The following is a 22,541-nucleotide window of genomic DNA, read 5'->3' on the forward strand; positions in this document are numbered from 1 at the left end:
GCTGTTTGACTCGAAGCAAATTACACAGCTGGAAAGCAGATTTCGATGTAACGAATTACTCAAATTGATAAAGCGAATTTGCTGTAGACAAATAACCGGCGTAATTCACCTGTCATTAAATTGGCTTTAATGCCCCGTGTTTAATCGTCCCTTAAAATATCGGTGTGCGAAAGTAAAATAAAGTGCACGTTAGAATTAAAGCTGTTACATGCAAGTTCTGTTGTGACCCAAATACTGCTGAAGTGGAAACAGCAGCAGTGCCAATGCGCACCTTTTTGGTGGTGGGCTGGGCAGGGAGAGACATGCAAAGTGCAACAACAGACAGCGAGTGGGAAATAAGAGCAGGTACCAAGTTGAAGTTGAAGGGCGTGATGAGCGCTTGAGGAGCACGGCTCGGCACACTGGCAGAGAGAGGTGTGAAGGGTGAGGGGAAGACTCGTGGAGGCGCCGATCGCTCCATCTGATAAAGTCTTGGTGTGGCTGAGGTCTGCACTCAGTGTGTGTGTGGAGGCTGGCAAGCGCACACTTCCGGTTAGACACACACATACACATTGTGCGAGCGCTGGGCTGAGCTCACTGAGTGTGGAGCAGCAGCAAAGTGACCGGGACCCCTGCAACACTGGGCTCAGTGCCGTGCCCTGAGCCAGCGCACCAAGCCCCGGGCACTCGCCCTCAGCCTGCCGGCGGCTCCTCTGCTCTTGTTTCTGCAACTGAGAAGCGAACTGGGAGTGTTCGGGTTGCTTTGTTTCTCTCTCTCCTAAAGATTGAATCGGATCATCAGTGAGTGGAAGTGCTTTAAAGAGAAGGAGGGGGAAAAAAACATTCAATATTTCAGTGCAAACTTGTGGCGTTGGCCATGGCGGGTGTGAGGAAAGCCGGCTTTGTCGGCGGTGGACTCTTGTTGTGTGTAACCCTGGGGAATCTGCTGCACCTCAGCCCAGCAGCCGATGGTAAGTGATTCCTTCCTTTCAAACCTGGCTTCGGCCAGCCCGGCTGCTCTGTTACAGCGGGCTGCTTCACACACCGCAATCTCCAGTTTGTATTTTGTGTTAACAAGACCGCGACTGCATGGACTGTCAGGTTTTAAAGTTTGTCTCCCCCCCGGTCCCAGCTTTATGTCCCAGCTGCAGACATCAATCCGGGAGGGGCACGGATGTGTTGGAAGTTTCTTTAACAATTTGTGCCTTTGTTTTTTTATTTATTGACTTTTTGAAGTGTTTTGCTTTCATCCGGAGATAATCCACATGCGTTTCTCTCTGCGCCCGTTTGAGGTGTGCAGCCGCTGGAGGAATTTGCTGAGCTGTGTTGCGAAAGTTACCGCCAGCGCTTCACGCTGGAGCCGAGGGGAGGGTTCAGCAAACCATCCGCACCCACTTTCACTGCAAGTAAATGCCAGGGTATGGACTTGCCCACACATTGTGGCCGAAATGGAAAGCGTGAAGCATTTCATAAACGTGCATGTTAAAGCACATCCTTTTAAATCAATTAGTTCAGAGATGGAGGGTGTGTGTGTCAACTGTCACCCTCCACTCCGGGGGGTGATGCCTGGCGCTGTGGGGCGGATCTGGCCAGCGATCATAGTGGCTCAGGAGCTTGGCCGGACCTCATCCCGCCCCCCCACCCCCCACTCCTCTCCCCTCTCACACCCCCACACCCTCTCCCCTACCCTCCCCTCTCCTACCCTCCTCTCCTCTCCCCTCTCACACCCTCTCCCCTACCCTCCCCTCTCCTACCCTCCTCTCCTCTCCCCTCTCACACCCCCACACCCTCTCCCCTACCCTCCCCTCTCCTACCCTCCTCTCTTCTCCTCTCTCACACCCTCACACCCACCTCCCCTCTACTACCCTCCTCCTCTCCTCTCTCACACCCTCACACCCTCTCCCCTACCTCCCCTCTCCTTCTCTCCCCTCTCACACCTTCACACCCTCTCCCCTACCCTCGCCTCTCCAACCCTCCTCTCCTCTCCCCCCTCACACCCCCACACCCTCTTCCCTACACTCCCCTCTCCTACCCCCCTCTCCTCTCTCACACCTTCACACCCTCTCCCCTCCCCTCCCCTCTCCTATCCTCCTCTCCTCTCCACTTTCACACCCTCTCCCCTACCCTCCCCTTTCCTACCCTCCTCTCCTCTCTCACACCCCCACACCCTCTCCCCTCCCCTCCCCTCTCCTACCCTCCTCTCTCCCAGCTCTCATACCCTCTCCTCTCCCCTCCCCTCTCCTACCCCACTCTCCCCTCGCACACCTTCACACCCTCTCCCCTCCCCTCCCCTCTCCTACCCTCTTCTCTCCCTTCTTCTCCTCCCTCACCCCTCTCCCCCCTCCCCCTCCTATACTCATCTCTCCTCTGCCACTCTCACCCTCTCCTCCTTGCCTCTTCCACCCCCACCCTCTCCTACCCTCCTCTCTCCCCTCCACCCTCTCCTCTTCCCTCCCCTCTCTTATCCTCCTCTCCTCGCCCCTCTCCCATCCCCCTGCAACACTTCTCTCTCCTCTCCCCACCACCCTCTCCTCTCCCCTCCCCCACCCTCTCTTCTCCTCCCCCCCCCCCCCCCCCACCACCCTCTCCTCCCCTCTCGTACCCTCCCCTACAGACAGCGCGGAGTTACAAGCGCTGTCCAAGCGACTGACTGGATGGGGAGCTGTATCTTCAGCAAGAAGGTGCACCGTCTCGCTTTAATGCCCCCGAATTCAGATATCATTCACTGTCTGTGTGTAATTCTATGGGGATGAGGTCTGTTCTGCTGCACCCCTCCCCCCAATGCCACATGTTTAGACAGTTTTACTACCAATAGAAAGATGACTGCATTAACATATCGTTATGGCTTGAGGTTGGAATAAGATGTACTTCCCACTTGCAGTACATTTTTAAATGTGGTTGTCTACCTGCAGTTGGTAGTGAATGGACCGCAGTTCCAACTTGTTTAGATTGCTGTAGGGGCGAGTTTTTACTTAAACACTTGCAATAATCTAAGTAAATTGGAGTCTGAGAATTAATGATCTGCTTTTGTTTTGGACCGAGGAGTTTAGAGTGCGCAGTGCCCGGAGAAAGGCAATGGTCCTGGGAGTTGTGCTGAAGTTAGGCAGTGCTGTGCCAGTGTTGCTTTAAAACACTGATCTACACTCAGTGCGGCGGTGGTGGTTTATCACCAGACACTCATTCTGGCAAAGCCCAGAGATGGACTTGAGATTGCACATCAAGACTTGCCTCCCTCTCTCTCTCATTCAGGGACTGATTCATTCCAGTGCTGCATGTTTTTGTTTTCTGACCAATCATCTAAGCAGTGAACGAACCATGGCACATACCTTCAGTGTCCATGTCACAGCCTCTTAAAGCCCGGCGGCCTCCTCACGGCACCCTTCTCTCAGGTTTCTCACCGGTCGTGAATCATAGAATGGTTACAGCACGGGAGGCCATTCGGCCTCTCGATCCCATGCCGACTTTTTCAGCTACTGTATTGCGGTTCCACATATTGCAAGACTTTTAACACGAGACAAGGAGGAGAGGCTATTCGGTCCATCGAATATCCTAACCCAAATTTGTGTTTTTTTGTTAGTGGTACTTTATTTTAAAAGTTATCCAATTGTGCTGCACTACTAGGCTGCCAACACAGGCAAGTTTGGTACATTTACAGGAATTTATATTTGAGGTTTTCAAACTCTGCTGCAGGGTATGTCTCCTCTCAGACCAGTAGATAACTAGTAGCATTGGTGCCTTTCGGCCAAGACTAAGCTTTAACTCCCTCAACAATTTTGCAACATTAATGTATCAAATGCACCAAATTCATCCTTTTTAAAAAGCATATCGTTGGCCAAATTAATCGAGCAAGAACTGCTATATATTTCTATAATTGAGTTTTAAATGATTCAAGAAAGAAAATTCATAAATAAAATTGTTTAAGTGATGCAGAAAGTTAGGACTAATTACACTACTGGGAGAGAAAAGCTCCTCATCCACTCCACGTGCCCTTGAATTTTATCAGCAGTTAATATTTTGTCTCTCCAGGTTATCTGTGTTTGGGTTTGGTTTCTGTACTTGTGTTACTAACTAATCTGTTTGACATTGATGTTTATACTCATAAAGCCTTAACTGGTAGCATTGATAAGATGAGAATTTTCACACATCACATTGGTTGGGACTGGATTGCTGCAGTAATGTGTCTTTAATTACACAGAAAGCTCTCTCCACATGTAAATTACCTGGGTTGGGTGGGGAGGGAGTCTATGTTTGGTTCAGTCCTAAAGGGATTGAAAATATGCCTCACTAGCTGTCCTATAGCATTAATGTGAATAGATACTTGAATATAAACCAAGCCCGTTGTTATTGGGCAAAAGATCAGCGTGCAGTTTTAACACTTTTGGGTTCAGTAGCCTGGACTGGGTTTAGCTCAGATTGAATAATTGTTGGATTTACCAAACTCGGATGTACATTCAGCTCCAAAATAAATGCATGGTTTGGAAGCAGCAACATGTATTAAAGGAGCTCCTAATTCTTTACAGGAATGTTACTGTTCTGGGAATGTATTTTCCAGGTGTTTATAATGTGTGTTAAAATTGCTGATACTGAAAATCTACCCTTCAAACTGACAAATAGAAAAAAATATACAAGAAGATTGAAAAATGTATTTATTTCAAATATTAAAGCATTTCATAGTGATTGAGGATGGGCTATTAACAATGTTTCATTTTTGACTACATTTATTATAAATCAGAATATAATTCAAAGCATCTAGATGAAGTATTCTGTGCCATAAAGGGATATGAAATGGGGTCACATCCAGGATTCCTCACTTGCTGAGTTGCCTGGCTCAGCTGGGCTGGCTGCAGTGAAAGTGAGGACATTCACTAGAAGGAGAAAAGGAAAAGGAAAATTAAGCAGCTCAATCCAGGTCATCCTTGTATATGTTGCAACATTGGCACTCAACATGGGAACAGTTTGTTTGTCTAAACTTCCTTTTGAAAGCTAATGCACAGTACAGGGTTGCTAAAAAGAAAACTAACGACAAAATTGGAATGGGGAGTATCAAGAACGAACTGGGCAATGTAGGAAAACAGCAAAAATTAAAATTTACACACTTTTATCTGTTCATTGTTATATCCATGACAGATTAAAATGTGAGAAATGTTGGATAGTGTTGAAGTCTTTGATTAGAGAGGCAGTATAATTCATCAAGCCATTTACTTCAAAAGATTCAAAGCGCACTTCAGAAGTTTGATATCTTAATTATAACAACTTGTACTTTCATAGCTCCTTTTTAATGTAGAAAAAATTCCCCAAGGTGCTTCAGCAGTGTAATCAAAGTAAAACTACTCCTTTCAAATGAGTGGTGATATTTTGAAACATTCCGTTCTTTTTTGTTTAGTGCTGTAAAACATAAATGTGGGTATTTTGCTGTGGTAAAACAGAAACTTACAGCCTGGTGTATGATTAGTTACATGTGACATTAGGTTACATTGGATTACTAATCAACAATTGTATTTTTTTTCCCAAAAGTTTAGATTTTGCAGTTGGTGATTGATTTTGCTCTACCACTGGCAGCAAATACTTACTGCAACAACTTCAGCTATTCGGCAGTGATTGCTACACTCATAAATTCTGTAAGCAATAGTCAAGAGTATTAATGTGTGAAATGGTGAATGCTGCTAGCGTAAAAGGGTACGAGATGCATCAGCCTGATCATGGAATGTGGGGGCTGGATGTAAAAATGTAATATACTTACTGATTAATGGCTTCCGTTACTTGTAAAAAATGTTTAAGCTATGCGCAAGAGAATTTTTTTTTTATAAATGAGGCTAAGGTGATGAGAACTGGAGTATTTCGTCCTGAGCACCACTGAGGTTTGCAGTGGGCAAGATTAGGGATAGAAGTTAATCGATCCACCCTGATTAATATATACTAGTAAGAAATTACTGCCCATATGAGCACCAGGTGAACAACTTGTTGTTTTCAGACATCATTCTGGTAAACCTGCTGTAAATAAGGATCGTAACCTTAACAGCTACTATAAAATCTAGTCTCTAACTTTAAACGGTGTGCTCATCTGAAGGCTTCATAACATACCCGCATATTTACCATTACTTTTCAGTTGTCTCTTGTTCCCATGTTTTATGCTTTATAGTTGCCCAGGAAAGAGAAAGACTGGGATAAAGACATTTGTACGGATTCTTCCTATATGAATGGGGACTGTGGGCTTAGGTCAGTGCTCTCCATGATGTCACTGGAACCACACTGCATGATGTGACTGCAGGTGGTGGGAAACTCGACACAAGATGTTTCTTCCCAGGCTACATCTAACCAGCAAGTTTAAAGAATAATACACAGTAACCACTGGACATCGGAGCGAGACTGATATTTCACAACAGATCTCTCCCTTTTGTAACATTTAGGATTATGTGGCAATTCAGATGAAGACATTTCTCTTTAATGAGATTTTCTGTTTCAGACAAGTGGTTTAAATAACCGTGGGGAAACATGATGAATGCTCCAAATTTTCTGGAACAACTGATGTGTGGCATTTGTAGGGATAATAGACCATAAGACCTGGTTTATTATGGAAAAAACATTTAAATATAGAAGGCCCAATGTATAAGTGCAGTGTACAGTATTAACAAATCCCCCACAGCTCCAGTTTATTGGTGTGATAACATTTACATAATGCCCCATTGTGGCAGTGATGAGCTGCAATTCATAATCAAACTGGTGATAGAAATTGGTTACTAGTCAGTATCATTAGCATATTTTTAAATTTAAAAAAAATCTGTTTTCTTTATTTTTTTCATCTTCTGCAGTAAGTAGAGTAGAACATTCTTGCTTGTGCATTTCTAATATATTTGGATGGAAGTTCAATTGATGTCACATGGCTATTTAAAATAATTGACGGAAAAACATGTCTGTATATTTTGAATAGCAAGGAGTCATTGAACAGTAATATAGTGGAGAATTAACATACAATGGAGCTGGGGGATGATGGGTGTGTAATAGCTTAATAGCTTTACTTTTGTTAGGCTTCTCACCTCATCGGTTGGTTAAAAACAGGCAATATTTATCATACTAGTGGCTGGCATAGGGCATTGCAGTGACTGTGTAATTGCTCAGCTAACCAACATGGTAATGAATAGTTGTAAGGCTTTTGCAACAAAACTGTTTTGTTAACACCAAATAACAGTAGCCCAGTAATAACCTAAACTTGAGGACAATGGTTAAAACTTTATGTTGAGGATTAGAAAACTGCCCTTCTCTGGAACTCCGCTTCCAGTTCAGAAGAGATTGATAATCGGGCTTCTCTGATAGTCTAGTGAAATGAATTTCGCCAATCATTGCAGTTAAATTCTACAGCAGATGAGAGTCCACAATAAAAGTACTTGTGTTACAGTGGATGGTGTAATTAATGCAATTGTCACACTGGTGCATGAAGAGAGTTTCTAATGTTAGGTGTTGAGATGTTTTGTATTTGTCGCCATACTCCGCCTGTTCTAGGACGACATGCAAGCCGTGATCCTGACCAACGGATCCACCACAGACCCACTCCACGTCCGGACCGGGATCAAGCAGGGCTGCGTCATCGCACCAACCCTCTTCTCGATCTTACTCGCTGTAATGCTCCACCTCACACTCAACAAGCTCCCCGCTGAAGTAGAACTAAACTACAGAACCAGTGGGAACCTGTTCAACCTTCATCGTCTCCAGGCCAGATACAAGACCACCTATTCTCTGTCATCGAGCTACAGTATGCGGACGACGCTTGCCTCTGCGCATATTCAGAGACTGAACTCCGTCATAGTCAACATCTTTACTGAGGCATACGATAGCATAGGCCTTACACTAAACATCTGTAAGACAAAGGTCCTCCACCGACCTGACCCCACCACACAGCATTGCCCCCCAGTCATCAAGATCCACGGCGTGGCCTTGAACAACATGGACCACTTTCCTCTGGAGCCTATTATCAGCAAGGGCAGACATCGACGACAAAGTTAAACACCGCCTCCAGTGCACCAGCGCAGCCTTTAGCCGCCTGAGGAAGAGAGTGTTCAAAGATCAGGCCCTCAAATCTGGCACCAAGCTCATGGTCTACAGGGCTGTAGTGCCACCCTCCCTCCTGTATGGCTCAGAGATGTGGACCATATACAGTAGACACCTCAAATTGCTGGAGAAATACCACCAACGATGTCTCCACAAGATCCTGTTAATCCCCTGGGAGGACAGACGCACCAATGTTAGTGTTCTCGATCAGGCCAACATCCCCAGCATCGAAGTACTGACCACACTGTACCAGCTCCGTTGGACAGCCACATATTCGCATGCCTGACACAAGACTCCCAAAGCAAGCACTCTACTCAGAACTCCTACACGGCAAGCGAGCCACAAGTGGGCAGAAGAAACGTTTCAAGGACACCCTCAAAGCTGACTTGATAAAATGCAACATCCCCACAGACACCTGGGAGTCCCTGGCCGAAGACTGCCCTAAGTGGAGGAAGAGCATCCAGGAGGGCACTGAGCACCTCGAGTCTCATCGCCGAAAGCATGCAGAAAGCAAGTGCAGGCAGCGGAAGGAGCGTGCGACAAACCTGTCCCACCCATCCTTTCCTTAAATGACTGTCTGTCCCACCTGTGACAGAGACTGTAATTCCCGTATTGTTCTGTCACCTAAGAACTCACTTTCAGAGTGGAAGTAAGTCTTCTTCGATTTCGAGGGACTGCCTATGATGATGATTAATTCCTTCTCCAGCTAATCTGTGATTATTTTAATTCTGTCATTCTGTGCAAAGAGAAAAACACTTTGTAAACTCATTGGGCCATATATGACCCATTAGACTTGATCATGCACGTTTCTGTTTTCAAAGTTTTTGCCCACATAATTGCTGGAAGTGTGATAAGGCAGGATAATGGTGTAGCAAGGGCAACAGGCATCTTGATGATCAGCGAGACAAACAGTGTATCTCCTTAACCAATGAGATTAAAGGATTGAGAAATAAACAGGGAGGACTGAAAAGGCGGGCAAATTAGAGTGAATGAATTCAATGTCAAATCAGGTGCAGAAACAGAAATAGAAAGATTGGATTAAGAGAGAGAAAAGAGATGCAAAATTTGGCAATTTTAAAATTTAAAACAATTCATAACCCGAAGGCATATTACTTAACACTTAATTGTTTACTTTCTAGGCGAGAGGTTGATTGGCAGTCATTAACGATCATCATGTAGTTAAAAGGGTACTTGTGCCGATTATTACTAGACTAACATTCTGTGGTGAGTTTGATCTTTATGTTCTTTTGGTTACATTAAAGTTCACTTTACTTAACATGAAATATCTTACAGGGACATTACAAAAAGAAGAAAGACTTGGATTTATATAGCGCCTTTCATGACCACTGGACGTCTCAAAGCGCTTTACAGCCAATGAAGTACTTTTGGAGTGTAGTCATTGTTGTAGCAGCCAATTTGCGCACAAGCAAGCTCCCACAAACAGCTGTGTGATAATTGCCAGATAATCTGTTTTTGTTATGCTGATTGAGGGATAAATATTGGTGCTGGTGCAGGAGGGCAACGGCAGCGAAGAGTGATGTCATCAAGGTCCAGGTCGGTGTTTGGAACGTGGGCAGGTACAGCATGAGCGGCGAGATCGGGGCGAAGGAGTGGCATGAGTTCAGGGCCAGGGGTCCAATGGCAGCACGGGCCAGCCCACACTGCAATATGTAAGTCCATGCAGCAGAGCAGGTCTCCAGTCGTCTTGGATAACCCTTGCCACTGGACCAAGACCTAGCTCTGTCAAGCCCGTTTGGTGGCTGGTGTGCAATGGCCATCACACGTTAAAAAAAATCCACGCACAGGCATCTTCCACCCTTCAGGATGTAGTTTGGGATCTGGAATATTAGTTCCTTCATTGAAACACCTGTGAACTCATCTTTTTTTGGCGTGGAAGCAAGTCATCCTTGTCTCGAGGGACTGCTTATGATGACGAAATATTGGCCAGGACACTGGGGATAACTCCCCTGCGATTCTTCGAAATAGTGCCATGGGATCTTTTACGTCTGAGAGCAGACGGGGCCTCAATTTATCGTCTCATCTGAAAGACGGCACCTCCGACAGTGCAGTATTCCCTCAGCACAGCATTGGAGTGTCAGCCTAGATTTTGTTTTTGTGCTCAAGTCCCTGGAGTGGGACTTGAACCCATAACCTTCTGACTCAGAGAAACATAGGGCCCAAGTTTCGGGCCGCGCCTAGAACGGTGCAGCCCCGACCTGGACGCCCGTTTTTCGCGCCACAAAGTGCGCCTAAAAAAAACTTATCTATTCTCCGGCTCCCTGCAGGTCCTCTGGAGCTGGGCACGGTGCAGCATGAGCTGTGGGGGGCGGAGCCAGGTCCCTGCGCTGAAAACAGTGCCGGGACCTCTGCACAGGCGCGCTACAGTGGGCGCGCATGTGCAGTAGCTCCATGCGCCCAAAACTGCGTGGGAGGGGCCCGAAGCACGCAGCCCCTAGCCCTGGCCGAATGGCCTCACTGGGGCTGCGTGGATAAGGCTGCCTCCCACGCCCAGCTCCTGCTTCCTCCGGACCGGGATCCAACCCGACTCGACTCCCGCTCCCCCCCTCCCCGACCCCGACCTGACCTCTGCTCCCCCCCCACCCCCCGGCCCGACCTCCGCCGCCCCCCCCCCGACCCAACCCCCGCTCCCCCCCCGACCCGACCCCCGCTCCCCCCCACCCCGATCCGACACCCGCTCTCCCCCCCCGACCTGACCTGACCTGACCCGACCTCCGCTCCTCCCCCGACCCGACACCCGCTCCCCCGCTCTCCCCCACCCAGACCCGAACCCCGCTCCCCCCTGACCCGACCCGAACCCCGCTCCCCCCCCCGACCTGACCTGACCCGACCTGACCTTCGCTCCCCCCCCCCCGACCCGACCTCCGCTCTCTCCCCGCCCGACCCGAACCGACCTGACCTGACCTGACGTACGCTCCCGCCCCCGACCCACGCTCCAGACCTTCCCCCGGACCCTCCTGGACCCCGGACCTCGGACCCGACGCCACATACCTGTAAATCCGGTGCTGTGGGCAGGCCAGCCTGAAGTCTTGGGCCCGGCCTGTTCTGACTCCCTCTCCTTTCTCTCCTTTCTCCCTTCCCTCCTCCCCTCCCCTCCCTCCCTTCCTACCCCCTCCCCTCCCTCCCTTTCCCCCTTCCTCCCCCTCCCCTCCCTCCCCTCTCCCCCTCCCCTCCCCTCTTCCCCCTCCCCTCTCCCTCCCCATGCCCCCTTCCCTGCCCCCCCTCCTCCACCCCCCTTCTCCATCCTCCTCCCCCCTCCACCTCCCTCCTCCTCCTCCCCCTCCACACCCCTCCTCCCCCTCCCCCCCCGCTGTCAGAAACACAAACACTGACAGACAGAGAGTGAGAGACACATACACAGACAGACAGAGAGATAGAGACACTGACAGAGACACACTGGGGGGGTCGTCCCAGCACGCTGTTGGAGGACGCCCTGGTGCTGCAGTCAGTAAGTAGAAAATGTTTTATTTATTGATTTTTTTATTTTTTATTTTTTTAATTAATTTTTTTTGATTGATTTATTCGTTGATTTATTGATGTATTTATCATTTATTATTGATGATGGCTCTTTATTTGTAAAACTGAAGTGTTTAATGTTTGTAAACTTCCCTTTAAACGTCCCCCCCCCCATTCCCTACGCCTGATTTGTAACCTACGCCTGATTTTCTAAGTGTCGACAACGTTTTTCTGAGCATACAAAAATCTACACTTACTCCATTCTAAGTTAGTTTGGAGTATGTTTTCACTGCCTAAACTTTCAAAACGGGCGTAAGTGGCCGAACACGCCCCCTTTTGAAAAAAAAAATCTGTTCCAAACTGAAACTGTTCTAACTGACTAGAACTGGAGCAAACTAAATGCCGAGAATTGCAATTTCTAAGATACTCCATTCTAAACCAGTTGCTCCAAAAAAACAGGAGCAACTCAGGCCGAAACTTGGCCCCCATAGAAACATAGAAAATAGGTGCAGGAGTAGGCCATCTGGCCCTTCGAGCCTGCACCACCATTCAATAAGATCATGGCTGATCATTCCTTCAGTACCCTGTTCCGGCTTTCTCTCCATACCCCTTGATCCCTTTAGCCACAAGAGCCATATCTAACTCCCTCTTGAATATATCCAATGAACTAGCATCAACAACTCTCTGCGGTAGGGAATTCTACAAGTTAACAACTCTGAGTGAAGAAGTTCCTCCTCATCTCAGTCCTAAATGGCTTGCCCCTTATCTTTAGACTGTGTCCCCTGGTTCTGGACTTCCTCAACATCGGGAACATTCTTCCCACAGCTAACCTGTCCAGTCCCGTCAGAATTTTATATGTTTCTAAGAGATCCCCTTTCATCCTTCTAAACTCCAGTGAATACAGGCCCAGTCGATCCAGTTTCTCTTCATATGTCAGTCCTGCCATCCCGGGAATGGTAAGCCTGCCAGAGAGCCTCCGGTCAGTGTTAAGGAGCATGGAGGAGATCGACTCCAACACAGCGGCGAGCGTGCTACCAACTGAGCCACTGCTGACACTGGCACTACAAAACCTAAATAGTTCCATTCTTTTCTCTCTTTCTCTCTAATTTTCTACCTTTTTAAGGCAATGAAACAATGCTGAGTACAAAATACCAATGAAGGAGGCTATTGATTCATCTAACTTATCCTTGCTTACAATTCTATAATCACCCATCACAGCATTCACATCTTGAGTAGCTCATATCTGCCTCCATTACAAGGAATATAAATAAAATTGAAGATCAAAAATATGAGGTACGAATCCATAGCTGCCAGTGTTTTCAGTACTTCATTCTGGTGGGCATTCTTCATGTTCAATTAGTGTCAGCAGGCTGTTTGACTGTGGAGGCATCGTAGTTGACCCTGTTCCTGCTCTCGCATGCACTTTTCACTAATTAGATAATAATTAGTTAATTAGATAATAATCGGGTATTGGAACTCTTCTAAAAACAATTATTTCCCCTTTTCAGTCTCGGCTGCGGAGGCCAATTGTGGATCATCTACTGATGTCCCAGCTGAGATCCAATAACTCAGCACGCATTGCACATTAAATCTGTGACTACGATCGATTCATCTACAGCTGGGGGAGCAACTTCCCACTCATTTCTAAACACATGACATAATTAAATAATAGTGATTGAGGTTTGTGTTACAAAACCTCATGGTGCATGACAATATAGTTAAGTTGCACACTTCTGAGACGATTATGTCAAATATGGTGAGGTATTCTGAACTGTTTTATTAATGAAAAGTGTAATTTTTCCCTCCCTTGTAAAGAAAACTAAATACGAAGTACACATCTACACTTTGTGCAATAAAACATGACGTGCATCTTGTTTGATTTGATGGAATGCTTCATTTTCATTATTATCCACCAAGGACCTGCCTAACCATCTTTCATCAAAATATAATACCTCACAAACGTCACTTACTCCATTGATTTTACACTGTTATGAAAGCATTATTTATTCTACTCTGGCACCTTAAGTTTGCAGTCTAAACAAGACTATCACAAAACTGTTGGCATAAGACTTGCCTTAAGATATCTGGCTTCATTTCACTTTCAACATAATAGCATCTTCTAATATCCCTTTTACAATATGTATGCAGCAAGATACCGATATGATGCCACTTTATCAAGCACGAGTTCTTGCATGATAAACTCTGTTTGGCATTCACAATAGTCAATTCGTCACTGGTAAAGCTTGAATTCAAATGTAAAAGAGTTTTAACATTTTGTCATTAAGCATATCATCACACAGATGCAACATGATTTTCCATTTCTAATTGTAAAGACTAAACGACCGGTGAAGGCTGGCAGGAGACAAATGCCTTTGGTATGCTGTTCATTCCACCTTTCTATGCTAGCATTGCAAAGCATCGCACGCCTGAGATTGAGGTGGTATGTTTTATTTCCAGTTTCACAGGTGATTTTCGGTTTGTCGGACTGACACTGCCAAATTCATCGTCAGTCCATGCTTCTTTCATACCATTATAAAACTGATCCTGTAAACAGAATTTGGGTGAAAGTGAGGTGGGATAGTTTTTGTATCTTAGCAGCCTTTGCGATCTTTATAGAAATGACAATGTTGGTATGTCGATACAGCAGCATAATAACCATCAAGTGTTGCAGTTTTATTTTGATGTGTGCTGAATGTGTCACACATTGCTGGTGTCAATGTTAGTCTCAATTATTGCTGTTTTTTAAGTTTAGGAGCTCAGAGGTTGATGAACAGGGTTACTGTTGGAGGTGATTGAATAAACCAAATTCCAATTTCATCACATTAGGGTTCTGCATTTTATTTCCATTGTGTTTTGGGGATCACATTCCATAATTCTCTTCATTTTCTATTTATGACTACTGGTGACTGGATAAGTCAAATTCACTTCTAACTGCATATTCTGGCATTTTCTGTGAATCATACCAGTGTTTTAGGGATTGTGTTCTGCGATTCCATCCACTTTACCATGCAAACAACTAATTACTGGTCTTGTTGCTGCAGTACAAATGAAACTGTAAATGGCTTCAAGTATTTACTCTAACAATATGGATTACTAACCCTGTAAAGTTTGAGCAAAGTATCTAAGCATTTATTTACCTCCGTGCAAGGATCACTTGCTTTACAGACTTGTCAGTACTGCTCTTGATCAACTTGCGGAAATGGCAAGGGATGGCTCATAGCCTAGTTTTGACTCCCTCCCTGCATGTTTCATCTCGTTTCCTGACTGAAGATCAAATTGAGAACCTGTTATGTGGGAATTGTGTTTATGAACTCAAAACCTTACCATCACATTTTAGTAAAAAGGCTGAATTTCAGTTGCCTTTTTCCATTCCCTCTTGTGTTGAAATTAAATATTTTAAGAAGAAAAGAAGTGCTTGTCTTTTTGTCACTTATTGTTGCTTGAACTAAGAGCCACAGTAAATTTTGTGATTTAGCACTCCTGGTATAGAACTTTGTCCCAGAACATAAAGGGAATTCAGGCATGGAGGTCTGCCTGCCTAATTTGTGGCCTGCTGACTTTCCATCCCTTTGAGATCGGCTAATTCAGATCAAGCCATGGGTCTTCCTAGTCTTTGGTTCTCGTCTATTCAGTGCTTCAACCAGCTAAACCATCAGGTGATCCTTTGACATATATTATGGTATTCTCTTTTGAGATTTTGTTTATTCATACGGTTATATCATAAAAAATAAATCTGACAATGTGTGACAATTCTCTGACAAATGAGGCATATTTAGTGTGTAGCTTTCTTTTTTAGGTAACCAAAGAAAGTGAGTTGAGATGGTGCTGAAAATAGGTCAGTTCGTTTTTAGAGTTGAAAGGATTCTTGGACTTAACAAAATCTCCACACCAAGCCAGTTTTCTTACTCTGGTAAATAAATATAAACGATGGAAGTAGAAATTATATGTTTCTCTTTTGGCATGGTAAATGCACTTTTGAAACAATTCCAACAAGTTTATTTAAAAAATTGTAGCACAGTTCCATCTTCTGCTGACCTTATTGATAGCACACAGATTATATTGCTCAGGGACCACCACTGTGATAAACATTGCAACAGTAGCTGTTATCATCTTATGCAGCCCTGTTCCCTTCTCCTTCAAAATCTCTTAAGTGGGAGATGGAAATGAGAGCAAAACACTTAAGTTTATTTTTAATATAGAACAGTCCCTGTGCATTGCTGTTTTAATTGTTTGCTGTATTGCAAGTGTTGAAATGCACTGCAGCGTCAGTGTAAATTAACACTCTTTTGTGCATGTCCTTTTGAGGTTTGCCAAGAACACACAAACTACTGTGCTTTCCATATTTAGTTTCTTCTGTTGCGAAATATAAGAGCATAGAGCGCTACTCAGATGATCTTGCACCATATCACTGCAATCACCAGGTTTTGTTGCATGTTGCTGCAATTTTCTATACATGAGAGTTGAGAGTCCCATTTGTTAGATTGAATGCAATGCTTCTTGCTGCCCCAGTTCCCTCAAGAACCCCCACACTTTATATTCTTATTTGAATGTGGTGCATATTCTACTGCATTATTGCTGCTTGTGGTGTTTTTTGCCTCATGTGAGTACTGATTATATTAGCAATTCACAGGCTTCATTATCTTGTTTAAAAACAAAAGACAGACTTGCATTTATATAGCGCTTTTCATGACCATCGGGCATCCCAAAGCGTTTTACAGCCAATTAAGTACCTTTTGAAGTGTAGTCACTGTTGCAATGTAGGAAACACGGCAGCCAATTTGTGCTCAGCAAGCTTTCACAAACAGCAACGTGATAATGATCAGATAATCTGTTTCTGTTATGTTGATTGAGGGATAAATATTGGCCAGGACACTGGGGATAACTCCCCTGTTCTTCTTCAAAATAGTGCCATGAGATTTTTTTTATGTCCACCTGAGAGAGCAGACTGGGTCTCTGTTTAACATCTCATCTGAAAGATTGCACCTCTGACAGTGCAGCACTTCCTCAGTACTGCACTGGAGTGTCAGCCTAGATTTTTATGCTCAAGACTTTGGAATGGGACTTAAACGCAGAACCTTCCGACTCTGAGGCGAGGGTGCTACCAACTGAGCCATTGGCTGTTAGACCTATTGATGTCTACACACCTGTGTCCTAGGCTCAACCATCTTCAGCTGCTTCATCAATGACCTTCCCTCCATCATAAGGTCAGAAGTGGATGTTCGCTGATGATTGCACAGTGTTCAGTTCCATTCGTAACTCCTCAGATAATGGAGCAGTCCATGCCACATGCAGCAAGACCTGGATGACATTTAGGCTTGGGCTGATAAGTGGCAAGTAACATTCACACCACACAAGTGCTAGGCAATCACTATCTCTGACAAGAGAGCATCTAACCACCTCCCCTTGACATTCAATAGAATTACCATCATCGAATCCCCGACCATCAACATCCTGGGGGTCACCATTGACCAGAAACTTAACTGGACCAGCCATATAAATACTGTGACAACAAGAGCAGGTCAGAGGCTCGGTATTCTGCAGCGAGTGTCTCACCTCCTGGCTCCCCAAAGCCTTTCCACCATCTACAAGGCACAAGTCAGGAGTATGACAGAATACTCCATTTGCCTGGATGAGTGCAGCTCCAACAACACTCAAGAAGCTTGACAGCATCTAGGACAAAGCAGCCCACTTGATTGGCACCATATCCACCACCTTAAACATCCACTCCCTCCACCACTGGTGCACCGTGGCTGCAGTGTGTACCATCTACAAGATGCACTGCAGCAACTCACCAAGATTTCTTCGACAGCATCTCCCAAACCCACAACCTCTACCACCTAAAAGGACACGGGGAGCAGGCCTATGGGAACACCATCACCTGCAAGTTCCCCTCCAAGTCGCACACTATCCTGACTTGGAAATATATCGCCATTCACAATCGCTGGGTCAAAATCCTGGAAATCCCTATGGGGGTACCTTCACTATCCGGACTGTCGCGGTTGAAGAAGGTATCTCACCACCATCTTCTCGAGAGCAATTAGTGATGGGCAATAAATGCTGGCTTTGACAGTGATGCCCATATCCCAGGAATTAATAAAAATGTTGCCACCTAATATTGGCTAAGAAAACAGCCAAACATTTATTCAAATTATTTTTTTTTAATGTTTAAGGTTTGAGGTCTTGTGCTGCACAATTGAAAACTGATTAGAGAATAATTTATCTCCAGTATTTTTAGATCGTGTTAACAAGGACTGACCTATATTGGGGGATGTGTAAATGACTTGAGCCTAGAAATTGCTTCTAGTAATATATTAGCATACAAACATTTCACGTGTTTCAGTACCATTTCTCTGTCTGCTTTTTTTAAACCGAGATAATCTATCCTGTTTAGTTTAAACTGGTGCAGGTCTTTGTAAAAATAGCAGACAGAGGAATGCTATATGAACGTGATATGTTCATAGGCGTTTTCTTCCTCCTCTGGTCCAGTCTCTTCCCACCCACATCCAAGACTCTTCCGCTCTCTGCCACTTTAACAGTTTTCTGGCCCTAAACTGCCTCCTTTTCGCTGGACATTCAATCCCTCTACACTTCCATCCCCACCCAGGATGGCCTGAGGGCCCTCGGCTTCTTCCTTGAACAGAGGCCCAACCAATCCCCATCCACCACCCACCTGGCTGAACATGTTCTTGCATTGAAAACTTCTTCTTTTGACTCCACTCACTTCCTCCAAATAAAAGGCGTTGCTATGGGAACCTTATGGGTCCTAGCTATGCTTTTTGTGGGATGTATGGATCATTCTTTGTTCCAGTTATACTCTGGTTCCGTCCCTCACTTTTTTTCATTACTTTGATGACTGTATCGGTGCAGTTTCCTCATCTCACCTCGAACTGGAAAATGTAATCAATTTTGATTCCAATTTCCACTCTTTCCTCCTGTTCACATGGTCCATTTCTGACTCTTCCCTTCGCTTCCACGACTTTCTATCTTCATTTCTGGGGATAGGCTGTCGACCTAAATGAACTATGTTGACTCCCACAGCTACCTTGATTACACTTATTCCCACCCCTCTTTCTGTAAGGACTCTTTTCCATTCTCCCAGTTTCTCCATCGCATCTGTTCTGATGAGGCCATCTTCCATATCAGTGCTTCCGATATGTCTTCCTTTTTCCTCAACTGAGGATTCCCCTCCACCTTGGTTGACAGGGCCCTCGACTATGTCAGTCCCATTTCCTGCCCTTCTGCCTTTGCCCCTTCCCCTTCCTCCCAGAACCACGATAGGGCTACCCTTGTCCTCTCCTTCCACCCCACCAGTCTCCGCCAGTTCTGCCACCTCCAGCATGATGTCATTCTGAAGGGACAGTTCCCTCCACGACACCTTGGTCCACTCTTCAATGGCACCTTCCCGTGTAAGCGCAGAAAGTGTTCTTTTACCTCCTCCATTCCCACCATCCAGGGCCCCAAACACTCCTTCCAGGTGAAACAACGATTTACTTTTACTTTCAATTTAGTGTACTATATTTGCTGCTTACTATGTGATCTCCTTTACATTGAGGAGACCAAACGCAGATTGGGTTATCGCTTTGTGGAACACTTCCGTTCAGTCAGCAAGTGTGATCCTGGGCTTCTGGTCGCCTGTCACTTTAATTCTCCGACCCACTCCCACTCTGACCTCTCTGTTCCTGACCTCCTCAACTGTTCTAATGTGGCTTAATGGAAGCTGGAGGAACAGCACCACATCTTCCAATTAAGGCACTTTTACAGGCTTCTGGACTCAACATTGAGTTCAACAGTTTCCAGCATTTTCTGTTTTTGCTTCAGATTTCCAACATCCGCAGTATGTTGTTTGTGTTTAAATGCTAATATTGACAAAGTTTAAAACCCAGTACTTGATCCAAGTAGATTTCAATATAGCAATTTGGCTTTGAAACTCCTGTTCTGGCCCAACTCCAGTTTCAGTGACTACACTTCAAAAAGTAACACATTGGCTGTAAAATACTTTGGGACACCGAGGTTGTGAAAGGTGCTATATAAATGCAAATCTCTCTCTTTCATTTTTCCTTTGATTTGGTCCTAAACTCATCATAGAAGCATAAAATCGTATAACATGGAAGTGCTTGTGCCAACTCTTTAACAGAGCTATCCAATTAGTCCCACTCCCCTTCTCTTTCCCAAAGCCCTGTGAATTATCTTTTTCAAGTTCAAGTATATCCAATTCCTTTTGGAAAGTTACTATTGAATCTGTTTCCACCATCCTTTCCAGCAATGCATTCCAGATCATAACAAGTCGTTGTGTTTAAGATATTTAAAAAAATCTTCTTAATTTTCCTCTGGTTCCTTTACCAATTATCTTAAATCTGTGTCCAACTCACCTACCAGTGAAAATATTTTCTCCTTATTTACTCTATCAAAACCCTTCAATTTTGAACATGCTATTAAATCTCTTAACTTTCTCTGCTCTAAGGAGAACAATGCCAGCTTTTCTAGTCACTCCACATAGTCCCTGTTTTAATTCGAGTAGATTTCCTCTGCACCCTCTCCAAAGACTTGGCATCTTTCCTATAGAATGGTGCCCAGAATTCGACACTGAGCTGAGACCTAACCAGTCTTTTGTAAAGGTTTAGCAAAACTTCCTTGCTTTTGCACTGAATGCTTCTCATTTAAAACACTGAGGATCCCAAATGCTTTTTTAACTGTTTGATCAACTTATCCAACCACCTTCAAAGATTTGTGTCTGTGAACCCTAGGCCTTGCTCTTCCTGCACCCCTTTAAAATTATGTCATTTAGTTTGTATTGCCTTTCCTCATTCTTCCCTCCCCTCTGCCCCCTACTAAAAAAAAGCATCACTTCACATTTTTACTGAATTAAATTTAATCTGCCATGTGTCTGCCCATTTCGCCAGACTCTATGTCCTCCTGAAGTCTGTAACTATCCTACTCATTGTTTTTTACACTAACAATCTTTGTGTCATCTGCAAGCTTTGAAATTGTGGCACCTATACCAAACATAGAAACGTAGAAAATAGGTGCAGGAGTAGGCCATTCGGCCCTTCGAACCTGCACCACCGTTCAATCAGATCATGGCTGATCATTCACCTCAGTACCCCTTTCCTGCTTTCTCTCCATACCCCTTGATCCCTTTAGCCGTAAAGGCCATATCTAACTCCCTCTTGAATATATCCAATGAACTGGCATCAACAACTCTCTGCGGTAGGGAATTCCATAGGTTAACAACTCAGTCCTAAATGGCTTACTCCTTATCCTTAGACTGTCCCCTGGTTCTGGACTTCCCCAACATCGGGAACATTCTTCCAGCATCTAACCTATCCAGACCCATCAGAATTTTATATGTTTCTATGATATCCCCTCTCATCCTTCTAAACTCCAGTGAATACAGGCCCAGTCGATCAGTCTCTCCTCATATGTCAGTCCTGCCATCCCGGGAATCAGTCTAGTGAACCTTCGCTGCACTCCCTCAATAGTAAGAACGTCCTTCCTCAGATTAGGAAACCAAAACTGAACACAATATTTCAGATGAGGCCTCACCAAGGCCCTGTACAACTGCAGTAAGACCTCCCTGCTCCTATACTCAAAACCCCTAGCTATGAGGCCAACATACCATTTGCCTTCTTCACCACCTGCTGTACCTGCATGCCAACTTTCAATGACTGATGTACCATAACACCCAAGTCTCGTTGCACCTCCCCTTTTCCTAATCTGCCACCATTCAGATAATATTCTGCCTTTGTGTTTTTGCCACCAAAGTGGATAACCTCACATTTATCCACAAATCTACTGCATCTGCCATGCATTTGCCCACTCACCTAACCTGCCCAAGTCACCCTGCAGCCTCTTAGCATCCTTCTCACAGCTCACACCGCCACCCAGCTTAGTGTCATCTGCAAACTTGGAGATATTACACTCGATTCCTTCATCTAAATCATTAATGTATATTGTAAATAGCTGGGTCCCAGCACTGAGCCCTGCGACACCCCTCTAGTCACTGCCTGTCATTCTGAAAAGGACCCGTTAATCCCGACTCTCTGCTTCCTGTTTGCCAACCAGTTTCCTATCCATGTCAGTACACTACCCCCAATATCATGTGCTTTAATTTTGCACACCAATCTCTTGTGTGGAATCTTGTCAAATGCCTTTTGAAAGTCCAAATACATCACATCTACTGGTTCTCCCTTGTCCACTCTACTAATTACATCCTCAAAAAATTCTAGAAGATCTGTCAAGCATGATTTCCCTTTCATAAATCCATGCTGACTTGGACCGATCCTGTCACTGCTTTCCAAATGCGCTGCTATTTCATCTTTAATAATTGATTCCAACATTTTCCCCACCACCGATGTCAGGCTAACCGGTCTATAATTACCCGTTTTCTCTCTCCCTCTTTTTTAAAAAGTGGGATTATATTAGCTACCCTCCAGTCCATAGGAACTGATCCAAAGTCGATAGACTGTTGGAAAATGATCACCAATGCATCCACTATTTCTAGGGCCACTTCCTTAAGTACTCTGGGATGCAGACTATCAGGCACCGTGGATTTATCTGCCTTCCATCCCATCAATTTCCCTAACACAATTTCCTTCAGTTCCTCTGAAGGTTATTTGTGTCTTCCTTCGCGAAGACAGAACCAAAGTATTTGTTCAACTGGTCTGCCATTTCTTTGTTCCCCATTATAAAGTCCATATCATTGGAGTATATCAGAAACAGCGGTGGTCCTAATGCCGACCCTTGTGGAACACCACTGTATATTCATGGAGATTTATTTCCTGAGTGCCATTCAGAAAATAGCAAACCAGTTTGGTAAAGTTTATGGGGGGAGGAGTTGCTCTAGTAGCACCGTAAGTATTGTTAAAAAAAGTTTGATTTTGCTACACCTAGGAAATCGAGCAGTTCTTCTCCATGTTTTTTAATACCAAATCATGTTTTCTGATCTGGATTTAGAAATATATTGGATGGATTTCCACCCATTATCTGGGAACAGATCCAATCAGCTGAAGAAACATACTATTCTCCATTCTAAAGGCTAACTTAAG

General features: G+C 44.8%; 1 protein-coding gene across 2 annotated transcripts in view; it reads left to right on the top strand.

Annotated features, from left to right (window-relative positions):
- The first annotated feature begins 409 nt into the window (after positions 1 to 409).
- Positions 410 to 22,541, top strand: part of LOC139264628 (plexin domain-containing protein 2-like) — a 559,026-nt gene continuing 536,894 nt past the window's right edge. For both annotated transcript variants that reach the window (XM_070881383.1, XM_070881384.1), the window contains exon 1: positions 410 to 950. In XM_070881383.1, the coding sequence (XP_070737484.1) occupies positions 857 to 950 (94 nt within the window). In that variant the 5' untranslated portion in view covers positions 410 to 856. The remainder of the gene's footprint in view (positions 951 to 22,541) is intronic.

The sequence above is a fragment of the Pristiophorus japonicus genome, chromosome 5 (assembly GCF_044704955.1).
Source record: "Pristiophorus japonicus isolate sPriJap1 chromosome 5, sPriJap1.hap1, whole genome shotgun sequence".
Taxonomy (NCBI): domain Eukaryota; kingdom Metazoa; phylum Chordata; class Chondrichthyes; family Pristiophoridae; genus Pristiophorus; species Pristiophorus japonicus.